The sequence below is a fragment of the Oryzias latipes genome, chromosome 15, assembly GCF_002234675.1.
Source record: "Oryzias latipes chromosome 15, ASM223467v1".
In the NCBI taxonomy this organism is placed as follows: domain Eukaryota; kingdom Metazoa; phylum Chordata; class Actinopteri; order Beloniformes; family Adrianichthyidae; genus Oryzias; species Oryzias latipes.
Window position 1 is genome coordinate 8675478 of NC_019873.2, and position 17295 is coordinate 8692772.

Consider the following 17295-nt stretch of genomic DNA (forward strand, 5'->3'; position numbering starts at 1 on the left):
TGTCTAAGCTTCTGTAAGACTTGAGACTGAATGGTACAATGAGAGTGGGAGGGAGGGTGGGGGTGGGGGGGGGGGGGGGATGTTGTTTCATGTTGTATGTTTTGTACTGTTTCCAAAAAACAAAATTAATAAAAAAGACTTGGTGCAAAAAAAATGTAAACAAAAACTGTCGGGTTCTGGGGCCGTGAAGCAAACCCGCACTCCCTTCCCTCCCTCTTGCTGAGAGCTCTCTGTTTACACAATCTCCCGCTAGCTTACAGCCCTGCACACCCCCAACCTAACATTACAGACGCAGCAGAAATAGCAAGCAATACTGGAGCTATCTAGCAGTACAGTTTGGATCCAGATGCCAGCTCAGACGAGAAAAACAAAGACGAGCATGGATCTATTTGACTGCAAGTGGATTCATCAGAATGGAGCTGAGCAGGGAGTTTGTGGCCTGCTGATTGTGGTTTCCAAGCCACAACTTCAATCCTTTTTAAACAGCATTTTTTTGTCTGCTGCTTATTTACAACAATCTGAATAAAATGTTACTGAGAAGTGCAATTTTAAGCTTCATTTTCTTAAGTTGTGTCCTCTGTCATCAGAAAAATGCCACAAGAACAAGAACACAAAAACAAGATTTTCATCTATGTTTAATAATTTACTGCATGGTGCGTGTTAACTTTTTTTTCTTATCCTGCAAAAAAAAGCCCTAACAGGAGAAAAACAGTGGAGATAGCAGGATTTGCAGAAATCAACCAGCAAACCTTTATAAAAAATGTTGCTGCAGCTTTAATTCCATCCTAAAGCTTTTTTTTTTTTTAACCAGGTTCTTCTACGCTGATGCTCAGCTGAACATTTCTACATGGGAGGTGAGTCTGCAGGACCTCAACGTCACTGTCATGATGAGAAGTAAAACAGAGCCAAGCGTTCCTGGGAGCCAGGAGGCTGTGAGGTTAACTCGCTGTGACAATTTCTACTGTCATTACATAATCTTCCAGCGAGAGCTTTGCTGAAACAATCCCGCTTTCTTCAGACCTGGACATAATCCAGTGCAGTGGGTCGCCCACATGAGGCTCTGTTCTGCTGCTTCTGAGGACAGAAACACAATTAGAAGCCAAACTACAAATGGCTCAGGTCATCATCAGATACTTATACCAGATATTTTACTACGTACTATGTTTCATATCAACTACGTTATGGTTAAACACCAAAAATCCTGCTTTAGGAATCTGTAAAAAACAACAATCTGAAATCATAAATTGTTTGCTGTTTTTTTCCTAAATAATTACACAGCATTGTTGCTTTATTCCTCTAAATACATGTATACACTTTCTATGCTTCCTCAATCACAGACTTCAATTTCTTATTGATTCTGCATTGGTGAATTAAAAAAAAAAATCTCATGCTGAAAAAAAAATTAATTAATAGTGAAATGACACTCAGAACCGAATGATGAAAAACACAGATGAAAACAAAGTTACAGCTGTGATATCATGAGATGAATCAGGTACGTATCAGTGGAACGTCCGTTCTACCTTTGGATTGAGTGGCTGTGTTCACAAGGACATGTTTAGGATAAAGTCCGCCCAGTAGGCACACGCCCACTTCCCGCCATCCATCTGTTTATGTGCTCTCCCACTAGCTTGCAGCCCCTCACACCCCCAACCAATATCAATGCAACAAAAATGGTGAGCAATGTCGAAGCTATCCAGCCGTACAGTCTTGATCCAGATTCCAGCTCAGACGAGGAAAACAAAGATGTACATAGATCTATTTGTCTGCATGCATCAGTATGGCATGGAACTGGGAGCTTGTTTTTCATCTGCTCCTGATTCCCAACAATTCTGAATAACAAATACTCAGAACCTCTCTGCCTACTCTGCAGCATCGCGTGGCTGTCGGGAACTGTACCACTGGAGTGGCAAACAGGGGTGGTGGTTCCCCTCTTTAAGAAGGGGGGACCGGAGGGTGTGTTCCAACTATTGGGGAATTACACTCCTCAGCCTCCCTGGGAAAGTCTATGCCAGGGTACTGGAGAGGAGAGTTCGTCCGATAGTCGAACCTCAGATTCAGGGACAACAGTGCGGTTTCTGTCCTGGTCGTGTAACAGTGGACCAGCTCTACACCTTCTTTAGGGTGCTGGAGGAATTGTGGGAGTTCGCTCATCCAGTCCATATGTGTTTTGTGCGTTCGTCCAGTTTGATTCGCATAGCCGGCAGTAAATCAGACCTGTTTGCGGTGCACATTGGACTCTGGCAGGGCTGCCCTTTATCACCGGTTCTGTTCATAGTTTCTATGGACAGAATTTCTAAGTGCAGCCAGGGGCCGGAGGGGGTCTGGTTCGGGGACCACAGGATGTCATCTCTGCTCTTTGCAGATGATGTTGTCCTGTTGGCTTCATCAGGCCAGGACCTCCAGCGTGCATAGGGGCGGTTTGCGGCCGAGTGTGAAGCGGCTGGGATGAGGGTCAGCACCGCTAAATCTGAGGCCATGGTCCTCCACCGGAGAAAGGTAGTTTGCCATCTCTCGGTCAGTGGAGTGTCCCTGCGGTGGACTTTAAATATCTGGGGGTCTTGTTCACGAGTGAGGGAAGACCGGAGCGTGAGATTGATAGGTGGATCGGAGATGCGTCTGTAGTTATGCGGTCGCTGTATCGGTCCGTTGTGGGTAAGATATAGCTGAGCCAAAAAGCAAAGCTCTCAATTTACCAGCCGATCTTTGTTCCAACACTCACCTATGGTCATGAGCTATGGGTCATGACCGAAAGACAAGGTCCCAAATACAAGTGGCTGAAATTAGCTTCCTGTGTTGGGTGGCTGGGCGCTCCCTTAGTGACAGGGTGAGAAGCTCTGTCACCCACGGAGAGCTCGGAGTAGAACCGCTTCTACTCCACATCAAAAGGAGCCAGTTGATTTGGCTCTGGTATCTTGACCGGATGCCTCCTGGATGCCTCCCTGGAGAGGTGCTCTGGGCATGTCCCACTGGGCGGAGGCCCCGGGGAAGACCTAGGACATGTTGGAGAGACTATGTCTGTCGGCTGGCCAGGGAATGCCTCGGGGCCCCCCAGAGGAGCTGGAGGAAGTGGCTGGGGCGAGGGAAGTCTGGGCCGTCTCTTCTTAGACTGCTGCCCCCGCGACCTGGTCCCGGATAAGCGGTGGAAGATGGATGGATGGATGGATGGATGGGTGGATGGAAATACTCAGAAATGCATTTTTAAGCCTAATTTTTTAATACATGTCCTCCATAATCAGAAAAATGCCACATGGATACGTTACAAACACCAAAATCATCATTTTCATCAGAGTGGATCTTTAAAAAGAAGATTCAGGATAAATGGTTTTGACCAAATTCTGAATAATTCACCACCTCCTCACGTGCTGTCAGCTTTCAGCACAGCAATAATAGTTTTTGAATGAAACTAACATATTCCTATCTTGAATAAGCCCTGTTGTCGTCATCCACAGATTATTTTGCATAATTTGTGCATTATACTTTTTTAGAGTTAGGATAAAACTATAGATGTTAAAACAGCAGCTTAGAGAAGCCACTGTTTTTAGCAAATTGTCAGAGTTTATGCTTGCTCAACTCAGTTGAAATCCTTCCTATATTTTATTATTTCAAGGCCAATTAGACCCCGCCCCCTTGTAAACTGTTGGATGCAAGAGAAAATGCACCAAAGACACAGACAAGGAAGTGTTCCCAGGAAACTGAAGTGCTGGCTTCCAGGACTAAGCATTTGTGACTGGACAGAGAACGCACCATCTGTTTACATAATCTATTTTGTTACTTCAACAAACTATTTATTCTTGGAAAACTTATAAACAGAATTATTTGTTGTAGTACCCCTAAATAAAATGGGTATTTCTATAAGAAACCTTTTACCTTCCATTACAGACCTAAAAGGAGAGAAGTTTGCATGTCTTTCTGTCTGAGAGGATCTACAGGAACTGATCTTTTAATGTTTTTTTTTAATCAACTGAGACATAGATCTGTATCAAAAGTCCAGGGAGTCAAAAATCTACAGAAAATACCTTGGTATGTACTCACATGACTTTTCCTGATGCGTGTTGATATTGCTGAATATGTAGAACATAATCAACATAACTGACCTGTTTTACACGGAACCTGACTTATGAGATGATAGACGAAGCATGCCTGGATGGCTGACTCTCATGAAGTATATGCGCTTTTATTGCAAAAGAATCTGACTGTTGGTGCAGAGCCTGCAGTAATTGGTTTTCAGCACAAACCATCACAGCAACATCAGATCTGATAGAAAGAGCTTCAGCGACAACCCTCATTTATCACTGTCTGATATCAATTATTATAGGGCAAATCATTCAGAAACATGCAATGAAAGGGGCTTAAAGTTAGTTATTCGTCACAAAGTGCAAAGTAATAGAAGTAATATACGTTCAATAAATGTCAATCGGAAAGCTGTGAACCAGCATTTTTCTTCACTTTATGAATGTCTTCTAAAAGTTTTTCATCTGCATCTTCACAATAGCTTGTGACCAGATTTAAAACACATCAGCGACAAAAAGAAATGACACTAACCCTAATGAAGGACCATTGCTATGTCTCAACAAGTCTGTGTCGTGCCTACTGTGGTGTTTAGGTGTATTTTCTACGCAATAAATACGCTCTTTTTCAAACAGTATTTTTTTCCTCACCTCAATTCACAATGATGTGAATAAAGAAATACCCAGAAATGCAACTTCAAGCTTAATTTTCGGTCTTCCACCATCAGATAAATGCCACAAGAACATGTTATAAACACCCAAAATACAATTTTTATTTGAGTGGGTCTTTAAAGTAAAAAAATATATATATATTAGACAGTGTCCCAAAAAAATACAGGAAACTATCTAAAGGCCATTAAAAAAAAAAAATTGGTTTTTCAGAAGCAAAACCAGTAGAAAAGGAGATATCTGCATGTTGGGTTTATAGTGTGCTGCCATTCCTTGATGCTGTCCCGTTAGAGGAAGAGTAAGTGTGTTTGTTTTTCTGCACAAATCTTACTCCAATTCACATGCCTGGATGGCTCTCAGCTGCCTGCAGCCACATCTCAGAGCTGACCTGGCCTCTGTCTCGAGCTAAAAAAGGGAACAGCCTCCTGCAGCCACAACAGTGTTTAGGATATCAAGCCAGGTTCTAAACGGCATCGTAATGGATGTCGGGGCACACGTTGTGCAAAACCCAGTCCAAGGAATGCACCGCATTAGTGTCCACATGAAGATGAAGCTTGAACAAGCAACGAGATCTGGTTTCAGTCAGATCCAGCATGTTTCTTCTGGACTGTCAGAGAACATCCACATAAAGTGTGGAGGAACATAACCAGAAGAGTGGAATACAGCTGAAAAAACACTCAAACATACACATGACTGCAAAAAAAAAAATCGCTTGTTTGAAGTTTTCCCAAGTAATAATAATTACCTTTGTAATACATGTATTTCTTAACTAACTTTTATAATTAGATTTATGGATCAGGATGTCACAGGCATAGTGGAATGTCATTTTGTTGGATTGACATTTACTCAGTTAGGCATTGTCTTTGTCTCCAAGAACCAAAAAAGAACCTCACTAGGAATTTTTATGGAATGAAAGTTTGCAGCTTTGGAAGTTTCCCACCATCAGCAACACAAGACTAGTGAAAAATTGGGTAAAAAGTGAAGTAAATGACCCTGTTAAAACCAAACAATAGAAGCCGCATAATCACAGCTAAACGTGGTGAAAGTTCTAACTTGCGATATAGAAAAAATATCATGAAAGAAATTGGGATTGGCAAGAACATAAATGACTGAGCTGTTTAATTCTCTTTACATGTCAATGGCATTTTGACTTCTTGGAGCCAGCAGGTACTTCCTGTTTGGAACGCCAGGGGGGAGGAGTCGCTCAGTCCAGTTCTCACATACAGTCACTGGCTCCAACCTGTCGACCACCGCGTGTCAATAGAAATAAGTGGTCTACGGCCTTAAAATTGACCATGGGCAACCTGTACAGATTTGCCTATTTTTCGCTTGCAGACTGCCCATATCCAGCCATTGGGACTAAGGAATAATGCTGAATCAGTTAAAGATATGAAATGAATGCAAAAACTGCCAAGTTAATTAAATTACTAAAACAAATATCCACATCTGTTAATAACATATAAAACAATGATAAATTGTGTTTCAACGTGCTATAAAAACAACTTGGATTGAAGAAATTTTTTTTTAAAGAAGTGTTTTAAACTCAATTTATAAAACATAAGAGGATAAAATACGACAAAACTTCAAAAGGAAGCAAAATCTGAAATGGAAGAGTACAGTACAAGCAAAAGAAACGAGTGCTAGAAAAGGTTAAAAAAAAAGAGTCAAAATCATTGTTACTTTTTTGGGCCAGGTAAAAGATTGCAGCCATTCTTAATAACATTGTATAGCTGCAGTAGCAAGTTTGGTTGGTTGGTGGTTTGATGATTTGTATCATAAGCTGCAGCAGACATAAACAGGTGTTCTGTGAAAATCTGCAACACCCCATTGTTAGAGTTTGTATGCTTTTCTGCATATTAGTTTAGCTCTGGTATAGACACATGCTTAGTTCTGCAGTGACAGAACCCAGCTGGAACACAAGCTGGGGGACATGTAGGATCACGCTGGGTCAACGCTGGATTAAAAGGGGCCAAACTGCCCCAATCAGACACGCACGCTGACTCGCACGTACATCCCTGAATGTGGGAATTTCCTCCTTCAGGGCCAGGTTGATAACAATGAAACACGACACCCGCAAAACAATCATGCACAAACTCAAACACTTGTTAGCATGCATTCTGCTTTACTGCAGACTCTATGCACACATCCCAGGATTTAAATGTATATCTAAAATACTAAACCCTTGTGTTAAAAGTTTATGATGTTTGAGTAGTTTGATTAATATCACTACCTGGTTGTGCAGAAACAGTTTTACTAGGTGCGAAATGAGTCAAAGCAGAGCAAAGTCTTTAAAAAAAGGAAATGACGCTAAACTGATGGTGAGCAGTTCTCTCCACTTCTCAAATACACAACCCAGGAGACGAAGCTCAAGTGGGAATGCTTAAACATACTTGCTGAAAGGCGTGTGCTTCCTGTCTGGTGTGATGGGAATTAAACACAAAGCATGGAGGGCATAGGATAGATTCCTCACTGTCATTTCTCACAGGTCTGGTTAAAAAAAACAACGCCCGTGAACTGCAGATGAAATATAGGTGCACAGTAAACAAAAATTGTCTCAATAACTTGCATTTCTAAACCTACATCTATAAGTTAAAACAGAGCCTAAAATGTGCATAATAAAGTAAAAACTAATTCTTGTAATGCTACAACTGTATGTTATACATGAAGCATATATTGTGTCACTAATTCTTAAAAACTCATGAAAAATGTAAACATTCTTAAAATTTAGATAGGAAAAGTGATCAAAAGTCTTGGAGTCCTTCAGAGGGAATAATGCTTGTAAAATAAAGCTGTACATTTTTGGATAATAATAATAAAAAAATTAATAAACTTTAAGTGCTTCACAGTAAAACAATGTAAAACATAGTAACACAGAATATAAAAAAGAATTATGAAAAAGGAATAGGATGTTCTACAGTTGAAATATTCTATCATGGAGATAAAATATCACCAAAAGACAGAAAACTGGAGAAATCTCTGTGTGCCGTTGACGGTGCTGAAAAATCGATGTTAAATTTATAAACTTCGGACAAACATCTGCATAAACGCTACGCATTAACTATGTTAGAAGCGTTAGCGTTTTCACGATAACTCTCAACCTTGTTTGTAACATGTAAAAAAAGAGACATTTTGTGGCTTTCCACAATGGTTCCACGCATGTACCACCAATGTATAACTTCCGTATCGCATATACAGCACACATGTCAAGTTCAAACTATGTAATTGATGCACAGATCACTAATGAATTGAAAATAGACAGCGGTGTAATGACGCATGATTCATGTTCCACATTGATTTACGTGTTCTTTGTGTGGTTTATTTGTACTTCTGCTTCGACTTTAACGTGGTTCACTCGTGATACATCTGTGAAAATTATACATAAAGACAACAAGTTGTCTCACTTTTTCCACGTATATTTCGTTAGACCAATTTTAATCGGTGTAATACGCCCATGTACGTCGTGGCTGTGTGACACTGCCTTTTAATAAACATGTAACAATCATACAGTATGCACATCCGACATACTGAAGATTTACGATGTTACAGATTGATGTAGACAAGCAGACCAAGCTTTTACTTTAGTTACTTCCTTAAATCCTGTCAAAAGAAGATCGGTTTAAGATTTTAATCTCACATGTTGCAAAAATAAATAAATAACAGAGTTCAATCCTTCATGAGCAAACAGTGATAAATCAAAATGTTCTCACCTCTCTCGCTGACACTTTCTATCTCAGCATCATCACCACTGCTGTACTCCGGGGTCGTCACTCCCTCTTCTTCTGAGCTGCTGACACTAGTTTGCCTCTTCCCTCCAGCCCCCACCCCTCGTTTGGATTTGTAGGGCCGTGGCGGAGGAGGCCGCAGAGATTCCGATTGGTCTGAGCTAAGTGAATCATTGCGCAGCATGCTCTCGGCCTTCTCTCGTTTAGTCCGTTTCCCTCCGGGTTCTTGACTGCTAGCTGAGCTGGGACCCAAACCCAGAGGTTCTCTAAGTTCAGGAGGAGGGGCTTGCTGAGAAATTGTGTGTTCATGCAGCGCACCAACCCCACCCACCGTCCTCTGTCCAGCTCGAGAGGCATCACCCGTTTCCCCTCCAGCGCCCATTCCACGACCCTGAACGGGCCCAGGATGGCCCCTGTCTCTGGGAGGGAGCGTCGCTACTTGTCGATGAGGGCCGCCACCATGGTCTAAAAGGTAACCACCCTCCTTTGTTCGACTACCACTTCCTCCCACAGGATCGTGCTCCAAGGATCGTCCTTTTGCCAGCCGCCGACTTTCCCTGCGTTCCCTGGACTCGCCCCGAAGATCCCGATCCATGGAGACCTGCGTTTGTAGCCTTGGCTGGCCAGGCTGACATTCCCCCCGGCCTGCTCCTCCATGCCCATTTCTCCTGAGTAATGTGTAAAGAACAATACCCATGAAAGCTTTCATTTACTATGAAAAGAATATGGTAAATCACAAATGAAACAGCTGCAATAATATACATCTGATTTGCTTTTATTCTCATTAAAACACTGATCGTATTTAATGTTAACCTGTAAAATACCCTAAAGTCCCACTCCAATCGTCTCTTGATCTGTTTTAAAAGCGGTCCCAGCGGTCATTTACTTATTATTATGCAATTTTTAGCCAAAATCAAACAGTGTTTCTCTTGAGGGGCAGTTGTCGGCGCAACTGTTTTGGTGCAGAGTAAGCCCCCCCCCCTCCATTTCCCGTCATCCACCTGTTTAAACGCTCTCCCGGTAGCTTGTGAGCAGCTTTCACAACCCCAACTTAACATTAGCGGTGCAACAAAAATGGCGAGCAATAATGGACCAATCCAGCTGTACAGTTTTGATCCAGATTCCAGCTCAGACGAGGAAAACAAAGACGTACATAGATTTATTTGTCTGACAGTGGATGCATCAGAATGGAGTGGAGCAGGGAGCTTGTGGATAGCCAATTGTATCTTCTACGTCACTCCTACAAGCTCTTTCAAACAGCATTTTCTTTCTGCTCCTGATTCACAATGATGTCAATGAAAAAATATTCAAAAATGTAATTATTAGCTGAATTTTCTTTACATATGTCATTCATCATGAGAAAAAATGCCATAAAAAAAACATTTTCATTGGAGTGGGTCTTTAACCCTTGTGCTATCTTAGATGACCCCATCCTTACATTGACGTGTTCTCCCTACCATGACAAAGGTGGATAAAGGTGGAAAGATTTCATGTAATCCATAGACACCAGTGAAGATCACAAATTATTGAAGAAAAAAGGTTCAGAACACTGTCTAGTGGGTCTAGATGACCCAACTCCCAATGTTAAAGTGCCTAGGATAGCACAACGGTCAAAGCGGCAGATCATCTTGTAGAACACAATAATGGTCATTTGTTGAAGCTTCATAAAACAATGTTCTCTAAACTCCATCCTATAAAACCAGACTATTACTTGTAGAGAATCACGGCCACTGTGAATTAAAGCAAATTCTCTACTTCTTGGTTCGAAGGTGAACCTAAATATAGTATGATCAGCACCAACGTCTACGCTCAGAACCTGAACACCTTGGTCAAAATTGAGAAAGTGGTTTTCACTTTGTCTTACTTTTCTCGTGGAGGCTCGCTAAGAGACCGAACATCAGGCCCAGCTGCGCTCAGTCTGCTGGGGTCTTGGACTGCAGAGGTGGAACCTGAAGGTGCTTGGGAACGAGATCGGAGCTTGTCTCCGGGCGTTTGGCACACAGACGGTTCACTGACAGCTGAGCCGAGGCCAGCAGGCTTTCCCGGCAAACTGCTGAACCAGTCTCCTGGCTTGGTTAGGATCTCCTGCTGCTTCCGGCAGTTATTGCACACCCAGATAACCTGTGACAGAAGGTAAGTGGGTTGGGATTAGAATATGTACACCAATGTGCAAAGGTGTCTTCCCAAAAGCCAGTCTGTTTTATATTTCATTTAAAAAGTGTAGAAAGATCATTCATTCAAAATATTTGCTTAATTTTTTCTTTTATTTTTAATCTAATCTTTATACCAGAAGGAACCTGAAAGTAGTGTTGTTGTTTAGCGGTGCATGTGCTGCTGTTAACAAGACCCATTCTAGTCAATGTGTGGTCACACAGGACACACTGTACATTGGCCAGCATGCAGCGCTGTGCACAGGGATTGTAAAGATAGACTCAATCTAAAATGAAAAAAAGTTAAATGTTCATCATAAATGCACTTGAACTGTGAGAGACAGGATGTACAAAAATACAGGAAATCACATTTCTAAAGAATGATGATTTCTTTCGTATAATGGTCAAAAATATGGGGATTTAGCTCACAGACCTTTGTTCTGCTTTAAGAATCTCTTCTATCCTCCAGTTTTTACAGTGGAGGAAATAAATATTTGATCCTTTGTTGATTTTTAGGTTTGCCCACTGGACTGTCTGTCATCCTAATGGTAGTTTCATTGGAACAGTGAGAGATCAGAAAGAAAATCAAGAAATCAACTTTAAAGAATGTATACATTTATTTGCATTTCATTAAGGCAAACAAGTATTTCAACCCCTTCTTGCCAGAATGTATTACTACTTTGTGGCAACTTCTTAGTGGCACAGAAGTTTCTTGTAATTGATTAGCAGATTTCTGCACATATCAGGAGAAATTTTTGTCCATTCCTCGTTACAAATGACTTTTAAATCATTAATATTTGATGGCTGTTACTTAGTAACTCTGAACTTCATCTCTCTCCAAAGGTTTCCTATAGGATTGAGTCCGGAGACTGGCTCATGACTTTGTTAGGTTTCATCTATGGCCATTCCTTGGTTGTATGTTTTGGTTCATTAGGATCCATCCACAACTCATTTTAAGCCTCCTGGTGAAGGGAAGGAGGCACTCACTCAGGATTTGACGTACTGTAGTAGTACTGTGCAGAAAAACACCCCCAAAGCATAATATTTCTACCTCCTGGCTTGACAGTGGGAATGGTGTCCTTGAGGTCATAGGAACACAACAGGTTGTTTTGATGCCAAATAGCTCCTTTTTAGTCTCATCTGACCACAGCACCTTCTCTCAGTCACTCTCTAAATCATGAAGGTGTTCACTGGCAAGCTCCAGGCGGGCCTTTACATGGGCCTTCTTAAGCAGGGGGACTTTGCTAGTATTGCGAGATGTTAAACCATTGTAGTTTCGCCATTTTTTTGTTTTTTGTAAGCTTTTTCATCACTTCCATTTCTATCAAGACAAAACACTTTTAAAGCTCTTTCCCAAAATGTTGACATAGTTTTTATGTACACGATGACTAAAAAAGACCCCTTTTGGATAATTCATTGTGGTTCCAGCTTCTATCAAGTTTTCCACAAAAATAAATAAAACCCCTTTTTAACTTTATTTTATTGAAAATGTACGTGAATTTTGGTGCACTTTTGTCATCTCAGTCTTGATTTGGTTTGATTTATTCAATATTATTCAATATTTACACCATATATGTGTGACAGTAAGGTTCAAGGTTTGCTGATTTTTTAATTCTACTATTTTAAAGTTGCAGTTGTAGATTTTACCTTAAACCTCCATTGATAATTAATTATTAAACTATATAAAAGCACTGACCTACACATATTTTGGGGTTGCTAGTTCTTCTATTTTGCTTGTTTCCACCAAACTTTATTTAAACAGAGTATAGCGGTTTACTTTTGAACTACAGTCAAACTGAGTTTGGACAGATGGATTACAACGAAGTAGAAACTTCTTGTTGAGGAAGCTGAACCCTTTTGCAGGGCTGGACTGCATCAACATGAAAAGGGGCTTAAAAAGAGCTTTTGCATCCAATACCAGCACTGTGGCCAAAGAAAAACCATCCTGCCAACTATAAACAGATGGTACGAACTTGAAGGGGGTTCTGCACAGAGGAACAGAGCTAACTAGATCACCTCTCTATTAAAAACTATTAAAACTTACCATTTTCAATTATATATACAGCACCAGAGGGGTCGAAACAGGAATGGAAATATAATTAAAAAGAATAACCAATAACTATGCCTATACAGAGTTTGCATCTATATATGAATCTGATATAGGTATCTATTAGATCTAATATTTTCATGAATGACCTCTAAGTTGTAGTACAGTTGTGCCCTGGGGGATTGTGATTGCTCAATTGGATTTGTAGATGGTTTATTTCAAGCAATCAAACCAAAAATAAAACTGAAGAATACAAACAACAGAAATATATATCTATACACGGATATATCAAAGTTAGAATAATTAGTCATGACACTGATTGCAAAATAAACATACATACACATACACTTGTAAATAATTCAGTTGGTACTCTTAATCATTAATAGACACACTAACTCTTATACATTAAGAATATGAGACTTAAATATTAGGTTTGTCATAAGGAGTTTAATAAATTGCTTGAGTGGGAGTGGGAGCGGGAGAAGGCAAATTTATATAATCCCACCGCTGTTTTGCTTTACTCAACCTTTAATTTTATTTTTGTCTCCATAAATTATCAGAATCCAGTATCCATTAGTTGTTAATATGTTACCAACACAGATCCAGGTCATTAAAAAACCCATAAATATCAATAAATCAAATAAAGAAAGATAAAGTACATATTAATTATGTGAAAAGATATAGCATCATTTCATAAATTATTATTGCCTATCCAGATATTCAGATCCAGATTCAGCTCCAGATCCTATGCAAATAATGTTTTTCTATGATTTCTGTAAATACTCAACGGAAATGACAGTCAGCATAGCGTTCAAGTCACTTCCCATTAGAGTAAATATGAAATCTTCCTGAACAAACCTCCAAAAGATTTATTTGAGTTCCACGACATTTGATAGACTCTAAAGCCTTCAACCGGTACATGACAGTAATCCTAGCAGGTCAGTGGCATTGTCTTTACCTGAGGAAACACTGGAGAGTTTTGTCCTGGTTGATGCAGAGATGCTTGGTCGAGTTTTTTCCCAAGCAAACACTACAACCTGCCTTTTAGACCCTATTCCCACTTCTCTTTTTAAAGCATTTTATAAATTCTTTGAGTCAGAGATTTTAAACATAGCTAACTGCTCTCTTCAGACGGGGGTCTTCCCCTCTGCCTGTAAGACGGCGGTGGTGAGGCCCCTTCTGAAGAAGAGTAACTTGGACCCAAAGATCATGGACAATTACAGACCTGTATCCAACTTACCATTTTTAGGAAAAATTATTGAAAAACTTGTTTTTATTCAATTACATGATTTTTTAAATGAACATAATGTTCTTGAAAAGTGTCAGTCTGGTTTTAGGACAAATCACAGTACTGAGACGGCCCTTTTAAAAATTTTAAATGATCTCAGACATAATTATGACTCTCAGAAACTTTCTGTTCTGGTGCTGCTGGATCTGAGTGCCGCCTTTGATACAGTGGATCACCAGATTTTAATTGACAGACTTAGGAGTCGGGTCGGCCTCTCAGGAACTGCTCTTAACTGGTTTCACTCCTATCTCACAGATAGACACTTTTTTGTTAGTATGGATACTCGTTCCTCAGGAGTCCATGAAATAGGTTGTGGGGTTCCCCAGGGTTCAATCTTGGGTCCAATACTTTTTAACTTGTATATGTTGCCTCTTGGGGATGTCATCAGGAGACACGGCGTTGACTTTCACAGCTATGCTGATGATACACAGCTTTACATCGCCATGTCTCCTGATGACCTTGAACCTGTCAACACTCTTTTAAACTGCATTTTAGATATAAAGCTGTGGATGGCAGAAAACTTCTTGCAGCTCAACCAGGACAAGACTGAAGTTTTAATCATTGGTCCTGAAGACAAGAGAGAGATGATTTTACCCAAACTTAGGAATTTTAAGTCTTCTCAGTGTGTGAGAAACCTGGGCGTTCTTTTTGACTCTGAGCTGAATTTTACTCCTCACATCAGAAACGTTGTGAAAATAGGATTTTACCATCTCAAAAACATTGCCAGAGTCCGCCCGTTCCTCTCTCTTGCCAGCACAGAGGTGCTAATGCATGCTTTTATTTTTAGTCGTTTAGATTACTGTAATGCCCTGCTCTCTGGTTTACCCAAAAAGTCGATCTCAAATCTACAACTTCTACAGAACTCAGCGGCACGAGTTCTGACGAGGACCAGAGGGCGGGAACACATTACACCTATTTTAAAATCGCTGCATTGGCTCCCTGTGCGTTTCAGGATTGATTTTAAAGTTCTTTTAATGGTTTACAAATGTTTTTATGGTCTTGGGCCCTCTTATTTAAATGATATTATTTTAAAATACGAACCCTCGCGGACCCTGAGGTCCTCTGGCACTGGCCTCTTAGTTGTCCCTAAGGTAAGGACCAAGACACATGGTGAGGCTTCATTCTGCCATTATGGTCCTCGCCTGTGGAACGGCCTGCCGGAGAACCTCAGGGCCGCAGAGACTGTAGAGGTTTTTAAGAAGAGGCTCAAGACCCACCTTTTTAGTCTGGCTTTTATATGACTTTGATCATTCCTTATGTCTTTTATTATTCATCTATTTATTAATTGAGGTATTTATTTACATATTTATTTGTTTATTTATTTATCTATTTATTTTCTTGTAAGGACTATTATTATCTTTGTTTCTAATATGCAAATCTTTTTATTGTTATTTTACCAATGATACTTAGGTTATGTTTTAATCACTGACGTTTTTTATTTTTTAATTACTAACATTCTTATATCTTATTTTATTTTTTATCTTTTTCTATTTTTATTGTTGTTATTTTATGATCATTTTTATTTTTTATTCTGATGTTTTTTACTCCAGTGTTTCCTCTGGGGGATCCATCGTTCTTGGGCACCACCAGCTTGACCTGTAGGGCATGCCGTTGCTGTGGTGCCCGTTCTGGTTGGGCGGGCTGGGGTCCCACTCTGTGGTCTAATAGCCATGGATGGGGCCCTGGGCTGCCCTGTGTTGGGCGGGCGCTGCGGTAATGGCCCCTGTGGTCGGGCTGGGCCTTGGAATGAATGGATCCCCATGATATCGTTTCCTCACAGCAGTACCAAGCCAGACCTTCTTCAACTGCAGTTATTTGTTTCTGTTCAATGTTCTACTGGGGTAACTGGGTGGGTGGGGATGGGGGGTGGTGAGGGAGGGGTACCTTCTTTGTGGGATTGTCCTTTGTTTTCTGTTTTGAACAACTTTCATTTTTTATGACTGTTTTATCTGTTTTTATGTTAAGCGCTTTGTGTTTTTAACCAAAATGAAAGGCGCTATATAAATAAATAAAGTTTGAGTTTGAGTTAAAGAACGGAAAATGGTCATTTGTTGAATTTGCTGCATTAGGAGGTCAATCAAAAACATCTTAATACGTCAAGTTCCATAGTTAGAGACATATACGTCAGATATGTGGAAAAAACACACAAACGTGTCTGATAACAGAGGAACAGAATTTAATGGTTTGACCGACAGACTTTCCTTGTGTCCTTACAGTTCAGTGTGCCTTATTTATGACATAATTTAGGAAATAGACAATTTTTGGATGGTGTGCCCTATAACACGGAAAACACAGTATGTCATATGGTTAGGATTTACAAGAATGATCAGTCTTGAAAGTCTGGAAAAATGTGTGGTTCAAAAAAAGACCTATTGAAAAATATTTTTAAAAAGAGTGCCCTAAAATAGGCATGAAAAGTTTGGAATGAGGAATAGAATGCAGTCCAGCGACACTTCTTTAATTCAGCAAATGCACACCGTCTCAGGCGCTCAGAGCACCCAGGCTTCAGTCACGAATAGAACAATGCACTAAAGGGCTCCTCTGCTGCCGATGAGCCGGACAGAAACACACTTTTTCAAGTCTTTTTAAGCTGCTTGGCTCACTCTGTGGGCTGCCTTCAGCCACCGAATAAAGATCACACGGCCAACTGTTACGTTTAAAGGACTTTTCAATTTGCCCTAAAACTCATATCTCTTTCCATGACTTTCCATGAGAGCCATCACACATATGCACACCAGATGGACATGGGAGTCTGAATTCATGGGAACGTCACAAACTCACATGTCCTGTAATTCCCAGAAAATCCCAGCCGTTTACAAACTATCATTTAAAAATGTATGAATTTGCCGTTTGATATTTTGTCTTTTGTTGTAGAGCATGAGAGTAACTTCAGGACTCAACATTTATTGAAGCGAAAGTAAATACTATACAGTAACACTTTACAGTAAGGGTCCCTTTTATCTGCGTTAGCCAATGCATATTTAAGCATTTTTTAACTATTAAATAAAGTGTTAACAGACATTTTTATGGATTACTTTGTGTTACTGTGTATTATCTAAACATCAATGCACACTGGTTTTTCTCAGGGACTTCTGGGAAATTTCTAGGCCACTCGATTTTGGAATTTGGACAGGACCAAAAAATGGCGAACGTACTATATAGTGCACTATGCTGTGAGTAGTGAAGGAATTTTGACATATTCCCTGTGTAATTGCGTAGCGTTATGAATGCCTTAACAGCATATTAGTTAACATAAATATATATAAAGCCTTAACAATGTCTGAAGTAATCATTTACGGTTATTTATTTGTTTGGAGTGAGGATGCAAGAGGTTTGTACGGGTTTACTTAACAATTTTAGCCTGAAATAAACCTTAATAACTGCTGTAAAGCCTCATAAGCATGAGCAAAAT

General features: G+C 40.2%; 1 protein-coding gene across 20 annotated transcripts in view; it reads right to left on the bottom strand.

Annotated features, from left to right (window-relative positions):
- LOC101158967 (regulating synaptic membrane exocytosis protein 1) overlaps positions 1-17295 on the bottom strand; it is a 133323-nt gene that overhangs the window by 57736 nt on the left and 58292 nt on the right. For all 20 annotated transcript variants that reach the window (XM_023963212.1, XM_023963210.1, XM_023963209.1 and 17 more), the window contains 2 exons: positions 10263-10519; positions 8384-9066 (listed from right to left, as the gene is read on the bottom strand). In XM_023963212.1, coding sequence (XP_023818980.1) covers positions 8384-9066; positions 10263-10519 — 940 coding nt within the window. The remainder of the gene's footprint in view (positions 1-8383; positions 9067-10262; positions 10520-17295) is intronic.